Consider the following 19458-nt stretch of genomic DNA (forward strand, 5'->3'; position numbering starts at 1 on the left):
TAATGGCCCTGTGATTTTTCTCCAGGGTTGCACACAAAAGTGACCTGGAGTTTGATCTGCAATTTCCGGGGACTCAAAGCCAATCCTGGACGGCTGGGACCCTTCACCATCTCGCATAACAATCCTCGATCCGTCAGGAACTGCGCATGCGTCAACGGGCAGCTTGCTCTGAGTATACGCATGCGTTAACCGCTGCCTGCTCAGGACAGGGTGTGCATGCGTCCTGCTCCCCTGCGCATGCGTGAGATTTAGAACGCGGCCCCGTTGTCATGGAGCTGTTGGAGACAGGGGGCCGGGCTCGGACGGCGAAGCATTGCTCGGTCCTCAGCCCCAGCCCCGGCTTCGCACTCGCACTTCCCTGGGACCACTTCTCCGCCTGGCTTGAGTGCGTGTGTGTGGTCACATTCGACTTGGAGCTTGGACAAGCGATCGAGGTGAGGGTAGGCCTCGCCCTGAGAAGGCTGGTAACAGGCGATTGGGGATGGAGGAGGGCGGTGAAATGTTGGGTAATACAATGTGTAACATACGGTATGTATACTGTATGATATGCACTGGTGTTGCTCATGTTTGGCCCTTTTCCTCCTCTAACATGATTGGCGATCTGAAGATAGCGGATCAAGTTTCAGATGTACCCTGCTGACACCCAGCTCCACTTTATTGTGACTTTTGTCGACCTCTCCCACCACTGTCCCCATGTTGTTAGGCTGCTTACTTGGGCGTCCAAGCCTAGCTGAGCCACAATTTTCTCAGGTTTAACATTTGCAACAGACATTTTATCAAGCATCAATTTCTTCAGTTTACTCTTGGGAAGACTAGCTATTGACTTCGGCCCTGCTGCAAATTCTGTGCACTCACCATTGTTTCATCTCCCTCCCAGACATTGCCTAAGGTTCAGCCACACTATTTACAATTTCAGCGTCCGATTTACCCTGAACCGTGTACCTATATCCTCCATTGCAACAGTCACCCTACTAACTTTGCACATCTCCACCCCGTCTCAGTCCCTCTGCTGTTGAAATCCTGATACCTACCTTTATCAGCTCGAGACTTGACCATTTCGCAGTCTCTCAAAACTTTGACTTAAACTCTTACCTCTATTGTATCCCTCATCAAATTCCACTCGCCCATCATCCTTGTGCTCACTTACATACTCCTGGTTTCCCCCAAAGTCTTAAGTAGAAAATTCTCATCCTTGTGTTCAAATTCATTCAGGGCCTTGCCCTGCCTAATGCTGCAACATTTTCCAGCTGTACAACTTTTGAAGAACTCTGCATCCTTCCAACTCCTGTCTCTTGTACATCACAAAATTTTTTCATCCCACTCTTAGTGGCTGTGCATGTAGCCTTCTAGGCCCTATGCTCTGTAATTCTATCCTTGCATATCTCTGCTTTTGCATATTTCTTTCTTTAAGACTTTCAAAAGTTACTTCCTAAGCTTTCAACTATCTCTCCTAATACCTCCTCCTTTGGCTTGGTATTGATTTTTGTTTGATTTCATTTCTGTGAAGGGCCTTAGGATGCTATACTGTGTTAAAGGTGCTAAGTAAATGCAAGTTCTTGTCACAAATTCCTACAAAGAGGAAATAAGTTATGCCAACACTTTACATGATGGGAAAAACAATCTGTTTGTTATGCTTGAGTTACAGACATCCCACCACTGGTAAGACTGTGATGCAAGCACCTATTTCACCCACCATTTATTTCTTCATTCAGTAATTTCTACACTTAACTGGTCTTCATTTTTAAAAAAGATTTTATACTTTTTCCTGATTTTTCATTCCCACCCCCATGTCCCCAATTTTGAAATTGATCATCCTTCTTTGTTGTTGGTCCCCCGGTTCCCTTACTTCATTCTGCTAGTCTTGTTCAAAACCTGACCATGTTCTACCAGTCTTCTTTGCTAGCTTCCAGTTCAAGAATAGTTTTAAGGATATAATAAGAAACTGTAGACTAGTCAAACATCAATTGTAGACAAGCTCTTATAATTAAAAACAAAATTAATAAACATTTAGATCTACAAAAATAAATTAAGGCCTATCAGCTCAGATTTGTGATACTGAAGTTATGTTTAAGTGTGATGGATGTGCATGAATTTTCAGATCCTTTGAAGTATCTCATAGAAAGCTCATAAAAATTCAGTTTTTTTTTAATTCGTTCACAGAATGTGGGCATCACTTTTTTCTCTTTTTCTAGATCTGATCTGTCTTTTTCTCTCTTTCTGTACCTGATTTGACATTGAATTCACTCACTCCAACTTAAACTTCTTTGTCGGTCCTTGTGATGTTAATTTCGAAATCCATCAATCTGGTGGGCAGATTGCTTGCCCAGTTGGTTCAGGTTCCATTTGCTCAGTTTCATTCACTGATGTTCAGCAACTGGCTACATTTTTAAAACCTAAACATGTAATGGTAATTCTAACTAGATGCCCTGACACAGCAAATTATGGCCCAATATAAATGTGTCAATGCTCTGCACTACCTTTCATGCAGTATCTGCTATTTAGGTGGTGTTGTAATTAGCATTTAGAACCTTAAAGAAGTTAAAAGAAGCTTCATGTACCATTACCTGAAGAATCCATTACTGACACTGTGTGTTGGCCCAGCATGTGGGTTATACAGTAAAATCTTTATTATCCAGCATGTATGGGGAATAGTGGTGCCAGTTAAACAGAAATGCCGGTTCACGGAGGGTTCCACTTACCAATGGAATACAGCGCAATACTTGGAGCATGAAGTAATGTACAAGTACTCAAGAAGTAAAGAACAGTATTCTTTTTACTTCTCATCTTAAACAGTACATTAACACTAAGTATAAAATAATACAGAAAAAAGGTACAGCTTTGTAATTGCTCCCAGTTGGTAAAGTGACCATTCATATTAAGGGAATATCAGAAACTCCATAGTAGCGAATTTCGGTTGGTAGTGCGCCGGATAACACAAAGTTGAATTGAATATGCAATTAAGTGGCAGTGCAGGAATGTGTTCATCTGGAGCACAGATTCTCAAGGTAAGGATAAAAAGTAAGTGTTAAATGATTTGTAAAACCTTTTCCTCAGTAAAGCATGGTTTCCCTCCCGAACAGCACTGTGACTGTGGCTGTATCTACACCACATGGATTGCAGTGGTTTAAGAAAGCAGCCTAACACCACCACCTCAAGGGTAATTAGGGTTGGGCAATAAATGCTGGCCAACCAGTGATTCCATCAGTGCCAAACCTCCAAAAATCATTGGGGTGGGGGTTTGTGGGAGGAGACATAATCGGGTGAGATGAAAAGTAAAGCCTGAGGCTGCAGGGACCGTTTGCGACTGGGCATGTTGAGATTTTATTAATGGAGTGCCTTTTGCATGTTATATAGGCCCCCGACTGATTTTAGCAGCAACCTTGTCCAGGGCTTGATTTTCTTTGGTACATGTTACAGCAGATGGGAATGGGTTGGGTTCCTTGATTCTGCTATTTTCAAAGTAACAGAGAGGAATAATGAGGTTAGTGTGATTGATGTTGTGTACGTATGGACTAGAAGGGCATTTGAAAAAAGTAATAATAATAGAAGCACATGGGATTAAGCGGCAATGATAGCATGGATACAAAATTGCCTATTATTTAAGATAATGCAGTGCATCTTCCTGTTCTTCAAGAGCACATGGAAAGCACATGGTATACCTACAAATATAAAGTTTTAAAACAAAATATTTTGAGGATAGACATATTTAATATTTTGGACATGTAAAATTTATCCTGTTTTATGAAAAATTTCTTCAGTTGAGCTGTTTGTATTTTTTTGGTCCTCAGCTTGTGTATCCCCATGATGTGCGACTTACAGAAAAGGAGGTAAGATATTAAATTTGTGGAATTTCTATTCACTAGATAGTACCATTGAGATCCCTTGTAGCTTGTCAGATAATACTGCAACCATGATAATTTTGCTTTATAGAATTTGCATAAAATGCACAACTACTGCTAAGCTTTCTTGAAGTCTGAAAGCTGTAAAACATAGATAAGAGTTCTTGGAAAAGGAAAAGATAATTTCAGCCAAATACAATTGTTCCTTTCTTGGGAAACATCCCAACTTAACATTTTCTGACGCCTCCTTCAAATACCAGAGATAATTTTCACTTTTGTTGGGATGGAAACCTGAAATCAGTGAGAAGAAAAATCAGGCAGGCTGTGTAACAAACAGTTTCATCCACTACTGTCAATTTACCTTCTTTGTTGTAAAAGTCTAGTTGCCGTTTGAGCTCATTTGTATAATGTGGACGTCAGTGCACTTTCCCAGTAAATTAATGGCCAGCTTGGGTTAGTGATAGCAATTTAGCTTCTGAGTCAGAATATTGTGGGTTTGAGGATGCTACAGGTTCTGAGCGCACAATCTGGGCTGGTACTTGATTGCAGTATTGAACAAGTGTTGAAACATTGGTGGTGTCATCTTTCCTTGGATGAAACAGTAACCAAGATCCCCACTGTCTATTCAGCTGGATGAAAATGATCCCATTGTATTTTTTTGGAAGAAGATTAGGAAATTTTCCTGGTGTCCTGGCCAAGAGTCCACCCTCGTCCAACACTAGTAGACCAAATAATTGATTTATTTCAGTGCTTTTTGTAAGAATTTCCTGTGGCTATTTTGGCTATCATTTTTGCCTGCAAAACAACAGCAATTAATTTGCTGTGCAGCATTTTGGGATATCCTGAGAGCTTGTGATATTTAGCCTTTTCACAGCTCTTTAATCTCTTGGAGGCCAAAGTTCCTTGTCCCTTAGAAATCTACAACACAGAAGGAGGCTTCGTCATGCTTGTGTCACTTCTTTGCTAGAGTAATCCAAGCTAATCAAAATGCTGTGTTCTATTCACATAGGTGTGCATTTTTCTTTCTTCAAAATATTTAGTCAGCATTTCCCTTAATAGGTGCAGCAATCTCTGCAACCACCCCTGAAGCAAAGCATGCTTCAGAAAGTTTTCCTCACCTCTGCCTTAAATTTCTCACTGACTGTATAACTAGAGGAAATAATTTTTGTTTATTGACTCTTTTAAAACCCTTCATAATTTTAAAATCTCTACTAAGTCACCTTGGAGCCTTGTCTGCTATGGTGAAAATATACCTAGTAACCTTTAGAGTAAAGCATAGTCCAGAAAAAAAAGGGATCAGGAAGAAAAGAAATTCAAAGCAGACGAAGGCAAATTTGGAGTGCATGTCCAAAAGTGCAAGGAGCATGTCACATTAGGTTGATGAACTGCAGGCACATGTTGCCACATGGTATTATGATATTGTGACATAAACAGAAACCCGGCTGAAACAAAGAGAAGAATAGGGATTTAATATGCTTGGCTGCGATATATTCAGGAGGAATATGGCATAAGGAAAGGAGGGGGTGGGCAGCATTGCTCAAGTATACCATGCAGCCTTGAAAAGGGATTATGCACTAAGAGGGTTCGAAGAACCTATGTGGTTAGATTTAAGCAGCGGAATCGTAGTTGTTATGCTGAAGTATGTATGGCATCTCATGGCATCAGGTCAAACATAGGCAAGGAAACCTCCTGCTGATTACCACGTACCGCCCTCCCTCAGCTGATGAATCAGTGCTCCTGCATGTTGAACACCACTTGGAGGAAGCACTGAGGGTGGCAAGAGCGCAGAATGTACTTTGGGTGGGGCCTTCAATGTCCATCACCAAGAGTGGCTTGGTAACATCATTGCTGGCTGAGTTCTAGAAGACATAACTGCTAGACTGGGTCTGGCAGGTGGTGAGGGAACCAACAAGAGGGAAAAACATACTTGACCTCATCCTCACCACCCTGCCTGCCACAGATGTATCTGTCTATGACAGTATTGGTAAGAGTGACCACCGCACAGTCATTGTGGAGACGAAGTCCCACCTTCACATTGAGGATACCCTCCATCATGTTGTGTGTCCCTACCACTGTGCTAAATGGGATAGATTTCAAACAGATCTAGCAACTCAAGACTGGGCATCCATGAGGCGCTATGGACCATCAGCAGCAGCAGAATTGTACTCCAACACAATCTGTAACCTCATGGCCCGGTATATCCCCCATTCAACCATTACCATCAAGGCAGGGGATCAATCCTCGTTCAATGAAGAGTGCAGGAGGGCATGCCAGGAGCAGCACCGGGCATACCTAAAAATGAGGTGTCAACCTGGTGAAGCTATAACATAGGACTACTTAAACAAAAACAGAATTACCTGGAAAAACTCAGCAGGTCTGGCAGCATCGGCGGAGAAGAAAAGAGTTGACGTTTCGAGTCCTCATGACCCTTCGACAGAACTTGAGTTCGAGTCCAGGAAAGAGCTGAAATATAAGCTGGTTTAAGGTGTGTGTGTGGGGGGCGGAGAGATAGAGAGACAGAGAGGTGGAGGGGGTTGGTGTGGTTGTAGGGACAAACAAGCAGTGATAGAAGCAGATCATCAAAAGATGTCAACGACAATAGTACAATAGAACACATAGGTGTTAAAGTTAAAGTTGGTGATATTATCTAAACGAATGTGCTAATTAAGAATGGATGGTAGGGCACTCAAGGTATAGCTCTAGTGGGTTTTTTTTTTTAATAATGGAAATAGGTAGGAAAAGGAAAATCTTTATAATTTATTGGAAAAAAAAAGAAGGGGGAAACAGAAAGGGGGTGGGGATGGGGGAGGGAGCTCACGACCTAAAGTTGTTGAATTCAATATTCAGTCTGGAAGGCTGTAAAGTCCCTAGTCGTAAGATGAGGTGTTGTTCCTCCAGTTTGCGTTGGACTTCACTGGAACAATGCAGCAAGCCAAGGACAGACACAGGACTACTTGCATGCCAAACAGCATAAGCAGCAAATGACAGACAGAACTAAGTAATCCCACAACCAACGGATCAGATCTAAGTTCTGCAGTCCTGCTACATCCAGTCGTGAATGGTGGTGGACAATTAAGCATCTCACTGAAGGAGGAGGCTCCACAAATATCCCCATCCTCAATGATGGGGGAGTCCAGCACATAGTGCAAAAGATAAGGCTGGAGCATTTGCTACAAACTTCAGCCAGAAGTGCCAAGTGGATGATCAATCTCGACCTCCTTTGGAGTTCCCCAGCATCACAGATGTCAGTTTTCAGCCAATTCAATTCACTCCACATGATATCTGAAGGCACTAGATATTGCAAAGGATATGGGCCCTGACAATATCTTGGCAGTAAAATAGCGCAAATCCAGCCCGCCCAATTACTGCCCGATCAGTCTACTCTCGATTATCAGTAAAGTAATGGAAGGGTCATCAACATTGCTATCAAGTGGCACTTTCTTAGCAAAACCTGCCCACTGGTGCCCAGTTTGGGTTCTGCCAGGGCCACTCAGCTCCTGACCTCATTACAGCCTTGGTTCAAACATGGACAAAAGAGCTGAACTCCCAAGGTCATAGAGGTTTACAGCACAGAAAAAGGCCCATCGAGGTGAGGTTAGAGTGACTGCCCTTGACATTGAGACTGCATTTGATCGAGTGTGGCATCAAGAAGCCCTAGCAAAACTGGAGTCAGTGGGAATCAGGAGGAAAACTCTCCACTGGTTGGAGTCATATCTAGCGCAAAGGAAGATGGTTGTGGTTGTTGGAGGTCAGTCATCTCAGCTCCAGAACATCACTGTAGGAGTTCCTCAGAGTAGTGTTCCTGGCCCAACCACCTTCAGCTGCTTCATCGATGACCTTCCTTCCATCATAAGGTCAGAAGGGGGGACGTTCGCTGATGATTGCACAATGCTCAGCACCATTCGTGACTCCTCAGATACTGAAGCAGTCCATGCCCAAATGCAGCAAGATCTAGACAGTATCCAGGCTTAGGCTGACAAGTGGCAACATTTGTGCCACATATGTGCCAGGCAGTGACCATCACCAATAGGAGAGAATCTAACCATCACCCCTTGACATTCAATGGCATGACCATCACTGAATTACCCCACTATCAACATCCTGGGAGTTATCATTGGCTATAAACTGAACTGGACCTGCCATATAAATACTGTGGCTACAAAAGCAGGTCAGAGGCTAGGAATCGTGCGAAGAGTAACTCACTTCCTGACTCCCCAAAGTCTGTCCACCACCTACAAGGCATGTCAGGAGTGTGGTGGAATACTCCCCACTTGCCTGGATGAGTGCAGCTCCCCCAACATTCGAAGCTTGACACTGTTCAGGACAAAGCAGCCCTCTTGATTGGGCACCGCATCCACAAACATTCACTCGTTCCACCACCGACGCACAGTAGCAGCAGTGTGTACCATCCACAAGATGCACAGCAGGAACTCACCAAGGCTCTTTACGCAGTACCTTCCAAACCCACGACCACTACCATCTACAAGAACAAGGGCAGCAGATAGATGGGAATATCACCATCTGGAAGTTCCCCTCCATGTCACTCACCATCCTAACTTGGAAATATATCGCCGTTCCTTCACTGTCGCTGGGTCAAAATCCTGGAACTCCCTTCCTAACAGCACTGTGGGTGTATCTACACCACATGGACTGCAGCGATTGAAGAAAGCAGCTCACCACCACCATCTCAAGGACAACTAGGGATGGGCAATAAATGCTGGCCCAGTTAGCAAAGCCCACATCCTGTGAATGAATTATAAAAACATAGTGGGAATGAGTTAGAGGAGCAAATCTGCAAGAAACTTCAGAAAGATGTAAAAACAATGGAGTAGTAATAATGGGGATTTCAATTATCCTGATAAAGCCTGGGGGAAAAAAAAAACTGTGTTAAGGGTAAGGAGGAGCAGAAATGTGTACAAGAAAACAAAGTAATTACTGTAGATCAAGCCATATAAGTCGACTTGGCGAATAAAACAATCCCATTTTTCTGGCCCCAAAAACCATGTTTTTGTGTATACTTGGCATATAAGTCAACCCCCCTTTTCAGCCATGAAAAACTGTACTTGCATTAGAAGCCAGCCTCAGTTTTTCACACCACAAATGCATGTTTTACTTACTGCTACCTTATAATTGGGTGCAAGGGATTAAGTAGGCAATACGGGCTATGTTGTGAAGATGCACGGGACTTTAAGGCACCCCCAGTCCTTTGCGTCAGATGCTGATGACATTTCAAAATGGTGACCACTCATGCCAGCAGTTCACTTTTACACTCACTGTATAACTGGACCCCCGTTTTTGGAGGAATTTTTCGGTGCTTCAAATGTCAATTTATATGCTGACATCTATGGTAGATTGAAATGAAACAAAAAGGAGGCTTATGATGATAAATGTCAGGTTCATTATATAGTAGAGAATCAAGGAGAATACACTGTGCAGAGGAGAACTGAGAGGGCTTGGTTGAGATACTAAATGAGTACTTTGCATCAGTCTTCACCAGAGAAGAGTTTACTGGCAATGTCATAGTAAAGGAGGTGATAGTAGAGATATGTCACAGAATTGTTGAACTGACAGAATGAAATAGATCAAGAGCAGGTACTTCAAAGGTTCACAGTCCTCAAAGTAGAAAAGTCCCCATGCGATCCTAGGTGGTTGCTCAAAACAAAGATGGAAATTAAAGAGGCTCTGGTCACAATCTTCCAAGTTGAGGATGGTGCCAGAGAACTGGAGGATTGCCAATGTTACACTCCTACACTCTTATTCAGAAAAGTGCAAGGGAGATAAACCAGTAGGTATAGCATTAATGTTGGGGACACTTCTAGCGACATTAATCTGGGAAAACATTAATAACAAGTAGAAGTTAAGTTATGTTTTGCTTATTAAAAATGGGACTACACTGGCCACCCTCCAGTCCTCTGGCAAAAATTCACACTCAATAGAGTCTGAAATTTTATTTCTAGGGCTTCTGAAATTTCCTCCCTCTTTTCCCTTGGGATCCTTTAAATCTATCATTTAATGCTTTGGCACTTTGTCTTCCTTTAATTTATTTAAAATTTTCCTTTTATCCATCACAACATCACTTATCTTATTCTCAAACATGTCAGGATTCACCTCCTCTCTGATATCCTTCTCTTCAGTAAAGAAGACTGATACAAAGTATTTGTTAAATATTGTAATAACCATTTTCTGATCATCTACAATTTGACAATACTCTCCTCTCAGGTCCACGTCTCACTTTTAACAATTCTCTTTTTATTGAAATTCATGTAAAATACTTATTGTATTGTTCCTTCTAATGTTTTGAATTTGTTTTCTTCATCTTTCTTTGGTTTTCTTATCCCACTCTTAAACCCTTCTATTCTCTCATTCTCCTTTTTTCATTATTTTTATAGTCCTCATTGGCCCTTTTCTTCAATTTTAATTAGTTTCTAATCTCTTTGTTTATCCATTATATCCTAAAACTATTAGCGCTTTATCTTTTTAATGGAATAGACTAATTCAGTACTGTTGCATTTTATTCAAAAAACATTGTGTTGCTTTACAGTCCAATGTACCAAATTTGCTTTCCACCTCACCTGAGCTAGCTCACCTTGCATCTTTCTAAGATTTGCTGTATTCTAATCTGATCTTCTAGTTTTTGTACTAAAATTTTTCCTTTCCAGTTGGTTCTTAAAACTTATTTTGTGGTCACAGCTTTCAAGCAGCTCACTTACATTTATCTCCTTCAGCCCATTCACCTTTAAAATGGAACAGTCAAATGGACTCCCTTTCCTAGACATGCTAGTTGAGAAATCTGCCAGGGGGTTCTCTACCATGGTGTACCACAAGCCTACCTTTATTGGTCAATACATGCGTTGGGATTCTTACAGTTCCACTCACTGTAAGATAGGCTTTAAAGGCCACCTCATAAATTGGGCCCAAGCCATTTGCTCACCATGCAAGCTTGATGCATCAGAGACATCCTGTGGGATAATGGCTACCCTGATCAGACCATTTCTTGCTGTATGTCATGCAAACTCACGAACAAGCCTAAGGTCATCACTTTCGGCCCTGAAAAGTGCCCATTCTACCTCAGATTACCCTGGAAGGGCAAGGTATCTCAAAAATTTGAGCAATCGGTGAAGCTAGCTGTTTCACGCTGCTACTATGTAGTAGCAACACATGTGATATTCGCCACTAACAGGATGCTGCTGTCAAGCCAAAAAGACATTCTGCCGATCTCACAAATGAGTAATGTGGTATGTGAATTTCAGTGCAAGTGTGATGCTAGGTATGTAGGCCATACGTCCCAAAGGCTGGTGGATTGTATCAGACAGCATGTTCACATGCTGTTTGCAACAGGCAAGGTATAGATCGTACCTAACCAGCCCATGCTTGCAAAACTCAAAACACATTGTCCAACGTTAGATGTGATTCCGCAATTGGACAGCATTTGCTAAGTAATCCTCAGTATGCTAAGAATTACAATGACAACCAATTTAAGATTGTCAGTTAGGCTTGCAGCGTGGCGCATTTGCATGTACTGGAAGCTACAAATATTAATACACAGGGCCCTGTTCTTTGCAGACAGAAAGAACATGTATACACATTGTGCCTGTTTCAGCTAAACAAGATAAGTGACGACCATTCGCTGGTTAATTCCTCAGGGCAATGCCTTGACCAATCAGAGTCAAACTGCCTGATTTAAATTTCAAACAATGCTTGGCAGTTAACTGTCAGTCACCATTAACTGGTACATTGTCCTTTGCAATGCCTCTACCAATCAGAGTCCACTTGCCAACCAATCAGCACTCTCTTCTCATACAGTACAAAGTTTTGCTTCCTCAACATTAGTATTCTTGCGATTGTCCTGATGAGTGCAAGACGAAAAGCTTCCACAAAATGTTTTTTTTCAGCAATATTCATGTTCTGTACTACCAAACGACTATTTGTACAATAATTCTTTTGTTATACCAACTCATCCCACTAATCATACTGCATTTCTTTCATATCCTTCCCATAGTTTTGAGATGTGCAGTATAACTTTACTAATATGTTAAGCCTTTTGATTTATCTTTGAGCAGCAACCATATTGACTTTACCTGTAGCTTTTCCTTGTCTTTTGACTCTCTATAGCGTATATTCTCTCCTTTACCAATATTGTTACTCTGTTTCTTTTTTATCTTTCCTATCCCTCCTAGATGTATTATATGCACATTTTACATTCATGTCCAGTCTGTAGCCACATTTCTGTTAATTCTGCTAAGCCTAGATTTCCCTGTAAATAATCCTAGTTTCACCTATTAGCACGTATCTTAGCTAATGTCACCACCGTCAACACCTTTGTCCTTTTGTCTATGACATCTTTGGCAATCTCTTCTTTGCCTCTACCTATCACTGGCCCTCTATCCAGCTCTACTTGTCCCACTCCCCCCTTGAACCAGCTTATATTTCACCTCTCTTCTATTTGTCCTTAGTTCTGTTGAAGAATCATACGGACTTGAAATGCAGATGCTGTCAGACCTGCTGAGTTTTTCCAGGTATTTTTATTTTTGCTTTTATTTTCTTTGGCTCCCTCCTCTGCCTCATCTACATGCAACATCATCTTTGTACATGTGGCCAGTTTCCAATTTTACTCTGACAGGTCCCAGTTCTACTTCTCCACCGTCTCTCTTGACCCCTCCACTGTTTGTGTTGTCAAAAGGCTTGCTCGACATTCAGTCTTAGATGCGCAGCAATTTCCTCTAGCTAAATATTGTATTGGAAAGACAGAAAGAAATCATCAGCTTTGGCTCCACCACAAACTCCATATCCTTGTCCATGATTTCATTTCCCTCCCTGAGCCAAATTACTTCCAGTTTCAATATTTGATTTTGATGCCAAGTTTTATTCTGACCCATATCCTCATCATCATGAGAACAACCTCCTTCCAGCTCCATAATGTTGCCTGCCTCCAATCCTACCACAGCTCATCTATTCCTGAAGCTGTCATGCATGCATCTGTCACCTTCAGACTTGACTATTCCAGAAAGGGTAGTTGAATTTAGGGCACTGAACCTCATAAACAGTTAAGTTTTATAATGAGAAAATGGCAGGGTTGGAATTGAATGGAACAAAAGGCCTTCTTAATCTAAATTGTGAATTAATATAGAATGGGGGGAAAATGAGCCAAATTTCCCTTGAACAGTCATAAAAGGAGCTGGAGGACATTCCATTTTCAATTACTAAAGGCATTTTTACTGATCTTAATGCAGCTTTCTCACACTTGGAATAGGTAATTCTCCTGATGTTGTCAGCACACAATATTGGAACAAAAAAGTGTGAAGTGGTGCATTTTGGTCAGATAAATAAGGATAGTCAACATAAATGAAAGGGAGTGTAGGAGTGGAGAGACCTGAGGCTGAATGTATACACATCTATGAAGGTGGCAGGACAAGTTTAGAAGGCTTTTCTAGAAAAAAAGGATCAGGATTACAGTACAAAAACATGGAAGTTATGCTAAATATTTATAAGACACTGGATAGGGCCCAGTTGGTGTAGTGTGTTAAATCTGGGCACTGCACTTTAAGAAAACTTTTAAAGCCTTAGAGAAGGAGCGGAGGAGATTTACTAAAATGGTACTTGTGGTGAGGGAGTTCAGTTACGTGGAGAAGCAAGAAATGTGAGGGTTGACCAGAGAAGATTAATTGAAGATTTGTTAGAGGTGTTCGTCATCAAGGTTTTAACAGAATAAATCAGAGAAACTGTTTCCAGTGGCAGAAAGGTCAGGAACAAGAGGACGCTGATTTATAGTAATCAGCAAAAAAAAACAGGTAATATGAGAATTTTTTTATGCCTGTTATGATTTGGAACGCACTGTCTAAAAGGGTGATGGAAACAGATTCAATAATAACTTTCAAAAGGGTATTGGACAGATGTGTGAAGGGGAAAATTGACAGGACTGCAGGGAAAGAGCAAAGGAACGGGACTAAATGAATAATTCTTTCAAAAAGCAGGCATGATGGACTGAATGACCCCCTTCTGTCCTGTAACATTCTGTGATTCAGTGATTCTGTATGTTCATAAAAAAATTGAATCTTTTCTGGTTTGTATTTTTTCTCATTCATCAATTATTTTAGATACCTTTTATTTTAAAGCAAATATGATATTGGGTGATGGAAGGTAGGAGAGAGTGCTGTGCATCAAGTGTTAGAATACAAGGTGGTCTCTGCAAGTGAATGCATACTCGGGGACCCAGTCCAGTGGCGACGGGTGTTTCCCCATTGGGAAAAGCAAAGTAGCGCTATCCACTGCTTTTTAAATAGGGATTGACAGAGACCTCACAGGAAATCACCTGTTTGTCTCTTTAGCTGGATAGTGGCTTATGAAGCAAGGAGGAAAGGAAAATGGAATATAAGTAGCCTTCTTGAGAAAAATAACACATCTCTGAATAATTTCCACCCCTCTTAACTAAATGGGGAATCAGTTGATGAATATAGTTGTTAGGAGAAATATGGAATGCTGAAGGAATTGGAAGTTAATTTTCATGTTTTTCAGGATACACTTATAATTCAATTCATTTTCAACTTATTGGAAGTCATTCTAATTTCCTGTTGTGTTTGCTTAAAAGCCAAGGGGGACTTTCTAATCTGTTAAAACAAAGACATTTATTATTTTGAAGACCTCAAAGTTTAAAACTTGCCTCATCGCTGTCCCATTCACTATCACTAACCCTAGGTTTGTTTTTTCCTCTCTGCTTTTGTTTTTCTTTATTTTCAGAAAACCAGCATCTGCTACCTGTCCTTTCCAGATTCCTACTCGGGTAAGAAATCTGCTCAAATGAGGTGTACTCTTTTCCTATTGACCTTTAAGTAAGCTGTACTTGTGCAGATCATTCTATTCCACCCAGAAACATATTTAATCCTGAGATTTTTACTGCTGTTTATTACTATTCTCTTTTCAGAAGTCCTTGAATTTAAGGATTAGTTTGGGAAGAAAGCAGGAGGCTGTATAAATCAGTGCAAGGAGGGTTTAAAACCAGCGCAAGCAAGAATTGCCCCGTTGTGAGCTAAACTTTCTTTTTTGTTTCTAGGTTTTCAGCATCAGCATTTCTTGCTCATAAATCTAGAAAATTCCCAGTTTGGCCTTTGAATGTCGATGATGCTGACAAGGCTGAATTTAATTGTGCATCTCTAGTTGCATTAAGAAGGTGCTGGTGGGCTGCCTTCTTGAACGGTTGTGATGCTTCCATAATTGTGTGGGATCAGGGATTCAAGGATATTTACAAACATATGAATTTGGAGCAGGAGTAGATCATTTGGCTCCTCAAGCCTGCTTGGCCATTTGATAAAATCATGGCTGATCTGATTATGGCCTCTACTTTCCTGTCTGTCCCCTATAACTTTTGACTCCCTTGTCAGTCAAGAATATATTTAACTCAACCTTAAAAATATTCAGTGAACCTGCCTCCTCTGCTCTGTGGGGAAGATCACAGACTAATGGCCCTCTGAGAAAAAGAATTTCATTTCAGCTCTGTCTTAAATCGGAGATCCCTTATTTTTAAAGGGTATCCTTTAGTGCTAGTCTCCCTCATAAGGGGAAGCATCCTTTCAGCATCCACCCTGTCAAGTCCTTTCAGGATCTTATATGCTTCAGTAAGATCACCTTTCATTCCTCTAAATTTCCATGGATAGAAGCTCAACCTGTCCATCTTTTCCTCCTAAGACAACCCGTTCATCCCAGGAATCCAACTAGTGAACCTTTCATGAACTGCTCCCGATGCATTTATATTTTTTGTTAAGTAAGGAGACCAAAACATTACACAGTACTCCAGATGTGGTGTCACACAGCTGTAGTAAAACTTCCCTACTTTTATATTCCATTACCCTTGCAATAAACGATAACTTTCCATTTGCTGTCCTAATCACTTGTTGTATCTGCATGCTAACTTTTTATAATTCATGTACCATTCCTCTGTACCACAGAGTTCTACAATCTCTCTCCATTTAAATAATATTGCTTTTCTATTCTTCCTGCCAAACTGGACAAGTTCACATTTTCCTACATTATACTCCATCTCCAAATTTTTGCCCACAGTTGGGAGGGACTTGTCAGCCTTCAGCGTTAATAATTTTCTTTGTATCCTTTTCCAGGTGATTATAATTGGTCTCAGTTCAGGAATAAACGGGTCTTTTTCGGAGTAGCAGACGGTGACTAGTGGAGTACCGCAGGGATAAGTGCTTGGGCCCCCGCTATTCACAATATGTGTCAATGATTTGGATGAGGGATCAAATGTAATATTTTCGAATATTATTCCTACTCTCTGTTTCTGTCTGCTAACCAATTCTCAATCCATGCCAATATATTACCCCCAATCCCACATGCTTTAATTTTACACACTAACCTCTTATGTGGGACTTTAATCAAAACCTTTCTCAAAATCCAAATACATCAGAATCACTGGTTCTCACTCATCTATTCGGCTAATATATGACGACACAAAACTTGGTGGGAATGTGAACGATGAGAAAGATGTTAAGAAGCTTCAAGGCAATTTAGACAGGTTGAGTGAGTGGGCAAATGCATGGCAGATGCAGTATAACGTGGAGAAGTGTAAAGTTAGCAACTTTAGTAGGTCTTTGTCCACCAATCACTGAAAGCAAGCATGCAGGTGCAGCACCAATTAAGAAGGCAAATGGTATGTTGGCCTTCATTGCAAGAGGACTTGAATACAGGAGCAAGGATGTCTTAACCTGTGCAGTGCCTTGATGAGACCACACCTGGAGCACTGTATGCAGTTTTGGCCTCCTTACCTAAGAAAGTATATACTTGCCATTGAGGGAGTGCAGCGAAGGTTCACCACACTGATTCCTGGGATGGCAGGATTGTCGTATGAGGAGAGATTGGGCTAATTAGGCCTGTATTCACTGGAGTTTAGAAGAATGAGAGGGGATCTAATTGAAGTGTATACAGTTCTGGCAGGGATGGACAGGCTGGATGAAGGATGATATTTCCTCTGGCTGGGAGTCTAGAACAAGGGGTCACAGTCTCAGGATACGGGATATACCATTTAGGACTAAGCTGAGGAGAAACTTCTTCACTCAGATGGTGGTGAACCTATGGAATTCTCTGCCACAGAAGGCTGTGGAGGCCAATTCACTAAATATATTTAAGAAGGAAATAGATAGATTTATGGACTCTAAAGGTATCAAAGGGTATGGGGAGAGCACAGGAATATGGCGTTCAGATGCAGGATCAACCATGATCAGGCTCAGAGCAGGCTCAAAGGGCCGAATGACCTACTCCTCCTATTTTCTATGTAATAATCCAGGGATTATTACCTTTGAGGCTCTGCTTTTTAATTTAGCCCCAGCTGCTTATACTCTGAATAAGCTTTCCTAGTCATATCCATGTTGTTGGTACCTACATGGACCACAACAATTGGATCCTCTACCTCCCACTGCAAGTTCCTCTCCAGCCCAGAGCCGATGTCACCAGGGAGGGAACATAGCCTGCATTATTAGACAATGACATTGTGAAGGGTGTGATTTTTAGGTCTACTCTTTAACACCTGGTGTGTACGGGCTGAAATTCTTAAAAAACTAAGAAAGGACCTGGAGTTTTGGCAAAAGCGGCAATTCACAGGTTCATGTTACCCCTGGTTCTCTTCCATGGTCTTGTCCACATCTGGATGGCACTGGAGAGGGAACATGTGCTGTTCATCGATATGCTCAAGGCCTTCTATGACTGTCGGCACACTCATTAATTGATATGGATAAGTTTATGCTTTAGCTTCTCTTAGTTTCATTGAACCTCATGTTCAGATTATGATATTAGCAGTGCCTCCACGAGAGAGGTGCTTGTAGAGCTGTTTTTCTGCTTAGTGATATTGGAAAAACATCCCAACACAGTTGTTGGTCTAATCAGTGTAGACATGTCCAGTCTTTGAAAATATGAGATAGCAGTTGATGCCAGTAACTGAATGTGAGAAATAAGGAGGTAACAAATTAAAGTGAATGAGGGAAAGTTGCCAGTAGTTGGATACAAAGCGTGATGAACCAGACTAATGAGCTAGGTTTCAAAATGAGTTGTAATTGCATTGAGATTATTATTTAGTGTATTAGCATAATGTATATTTAAAATATACTGATGTTGCTCATGCATATTCTTTTTCCTGGCTTATAAACTTTGAAAGATTAGCCACCCTTCACTGCATTGTTATGATGAGATCCTCTAAAAGTTTTCCATAAGAAAGAAGAAACAACTGAACTTATTTAGCACCTAGCCTATTCTGGGATGTTCCAAAGCATTTCATGCTCAATCTCCTAATTTACATATAGCAACATTCCACAAACAACCGATGGGTTAAATGAATAGATAATCAGTTTTTGGTGCTATTAATTGAATGTTGACTAGGACACTGGGAGAACTCCCTGCTGATCAAAAAGTGTCATGGGATCCTTTGCATCCACTCGAACAGGATTCTGAATTAGTGTCCCATCTGCAAGACTGCACCATTGGCAATGCAGCACTGCCTCATTACTGCATTACGTGCTCAAGTCCAGGGCTCAGGCCCAAATTTACAACTTTCTGACTTGAAGATGAATTTGCTTCCACTGAGCCAAAATGATACTAAGTACCAATTTGTTCAAAATCCAGTCACCACGTACTGTCCCACCCAAAAGTGGCTCCCTGCTTCCTAGTACATTACATTTAAAGTCCTTGCTCTTGTTTTCAACTCCCTCTTGTTCTGGTCTCGCCATTTCTCTGCAAGCTCATCAAGCATATCCCCTTCCTGCACTGTTCAGTCCTCAGACATTAGCCTTTTGTGTACCCCCATCCCATCACTTGTCCCTGTAATTAGTAACAAAACCTAAGGCATTCCTTAGTGACCTATTTCCCAAGGTATTTCAATTTTTGAAGCACTTTGGGATGCCTTTTATCTTACAGGCATTAAGTGACTGCAAGCTGTTTTTGTTTTTGCTATAGGTTGCCTTGGAGACACACAATTCAGCTTTCGAATCCGAAAGACAGTGGGGCACAAGCTATCCATGGATGAAGATGAAGAGAAGTACAATCGAGATGCGCCAGTTGTTCTTCAGGTGTATTTTAAATTTAATTAATTAAATTTTTAACATCTATTTATCAACAATTAAACAGCCAGTCAAAATAAATGTTAAAGCATGTACTGTTGCAGTTCAGAATGATCTTGTACTAGTTCTGGTGCAAAACATTATTCATAATTCAGTACATGAAACGTAGACCTTAAATTATTCCTCAAAATTCAAAAGACAACTTTGAGGCTACTTCTTGTTTCATCTACTTGTTATGCATTATTTTTATCTATTACACACCTTTCTCCTATCTTCCTTTCACCTGTCCCTACAATATAAATGCTAGTTTGTTCTTTTTCCACTTAATCGAATTCTAATTTGCCTGCACTTTTTACATTCTCTTTCAATTTTTTTCAGGAATAGTTATCCATTTTCTTCTTAATCTCTTATAGCTTTGCTCCTTCCTATTTGTGTTTTCTGTAACCTCCTCCTGCATTGCAACTACATCTTGCACCTGGAACTGACTATTCTTCTGAATTTGGCCCATGCTCCCTTTGCCCCATTTTTGGTGGTTGCACCTTTAGCCCCCTTGGCTATGCTCTATGAATTCT

At 41.1% G+C, this 19458-nt stretch overlaps 1 protein-coding gene across 5 annotated transcripts in view; it reads left to right on the forward strand.

Annotated features, from left to right (window-relative positions):
* Window positions 1-269: 269 nt before the first annotated feature.
* dennd6b (DENN/MADD domain containing 6B) overlaps window positions 270-19458 on the forward strand; it is a 95077-nt gene continuing 75888 nt past the window's right edge. For all 5 annotated transcript variants that reach the window (XR_005944943.1, XM_041203652.1, XM_041203651.1 and 2 more), the window contains exons 1-4: window positions 270-434; window positions 3789-3827; window positions 14574-14616; window positions 18783-18895. Coding sequence is in view for 4 of the 5 variants with exons in the window: in XM_041203652.1 (XP_041059586.1) it covers window positions 270-434; window positions 3789-3827; window positions 14574-14616; window positions 18783-18895 (360 nt within the window). In the remaining variant the exon portion in view is untranslated. The remainder of the gene's footprint in view (window positions 435-3788; window positions 3828-14573; window positions 14617-18782; window positions 18896-19458) is intronic.

The sequence above is a fragment of the Carcharodon carcharias genome, chromosome 13 (genome assembly GCF_017639515.1).
Source record: "Carcharodon carcharias isolate sCarCar2 chromosome 13, sCarCar2.pri, whole genome shotgun sequence".
Lineage (NCBI taxonomy): Eukaryota > Metazoa > Chordata > Chondrichthyes > Lamniformes > Lamnidae > Carcharodon > Carcharodon carcharias.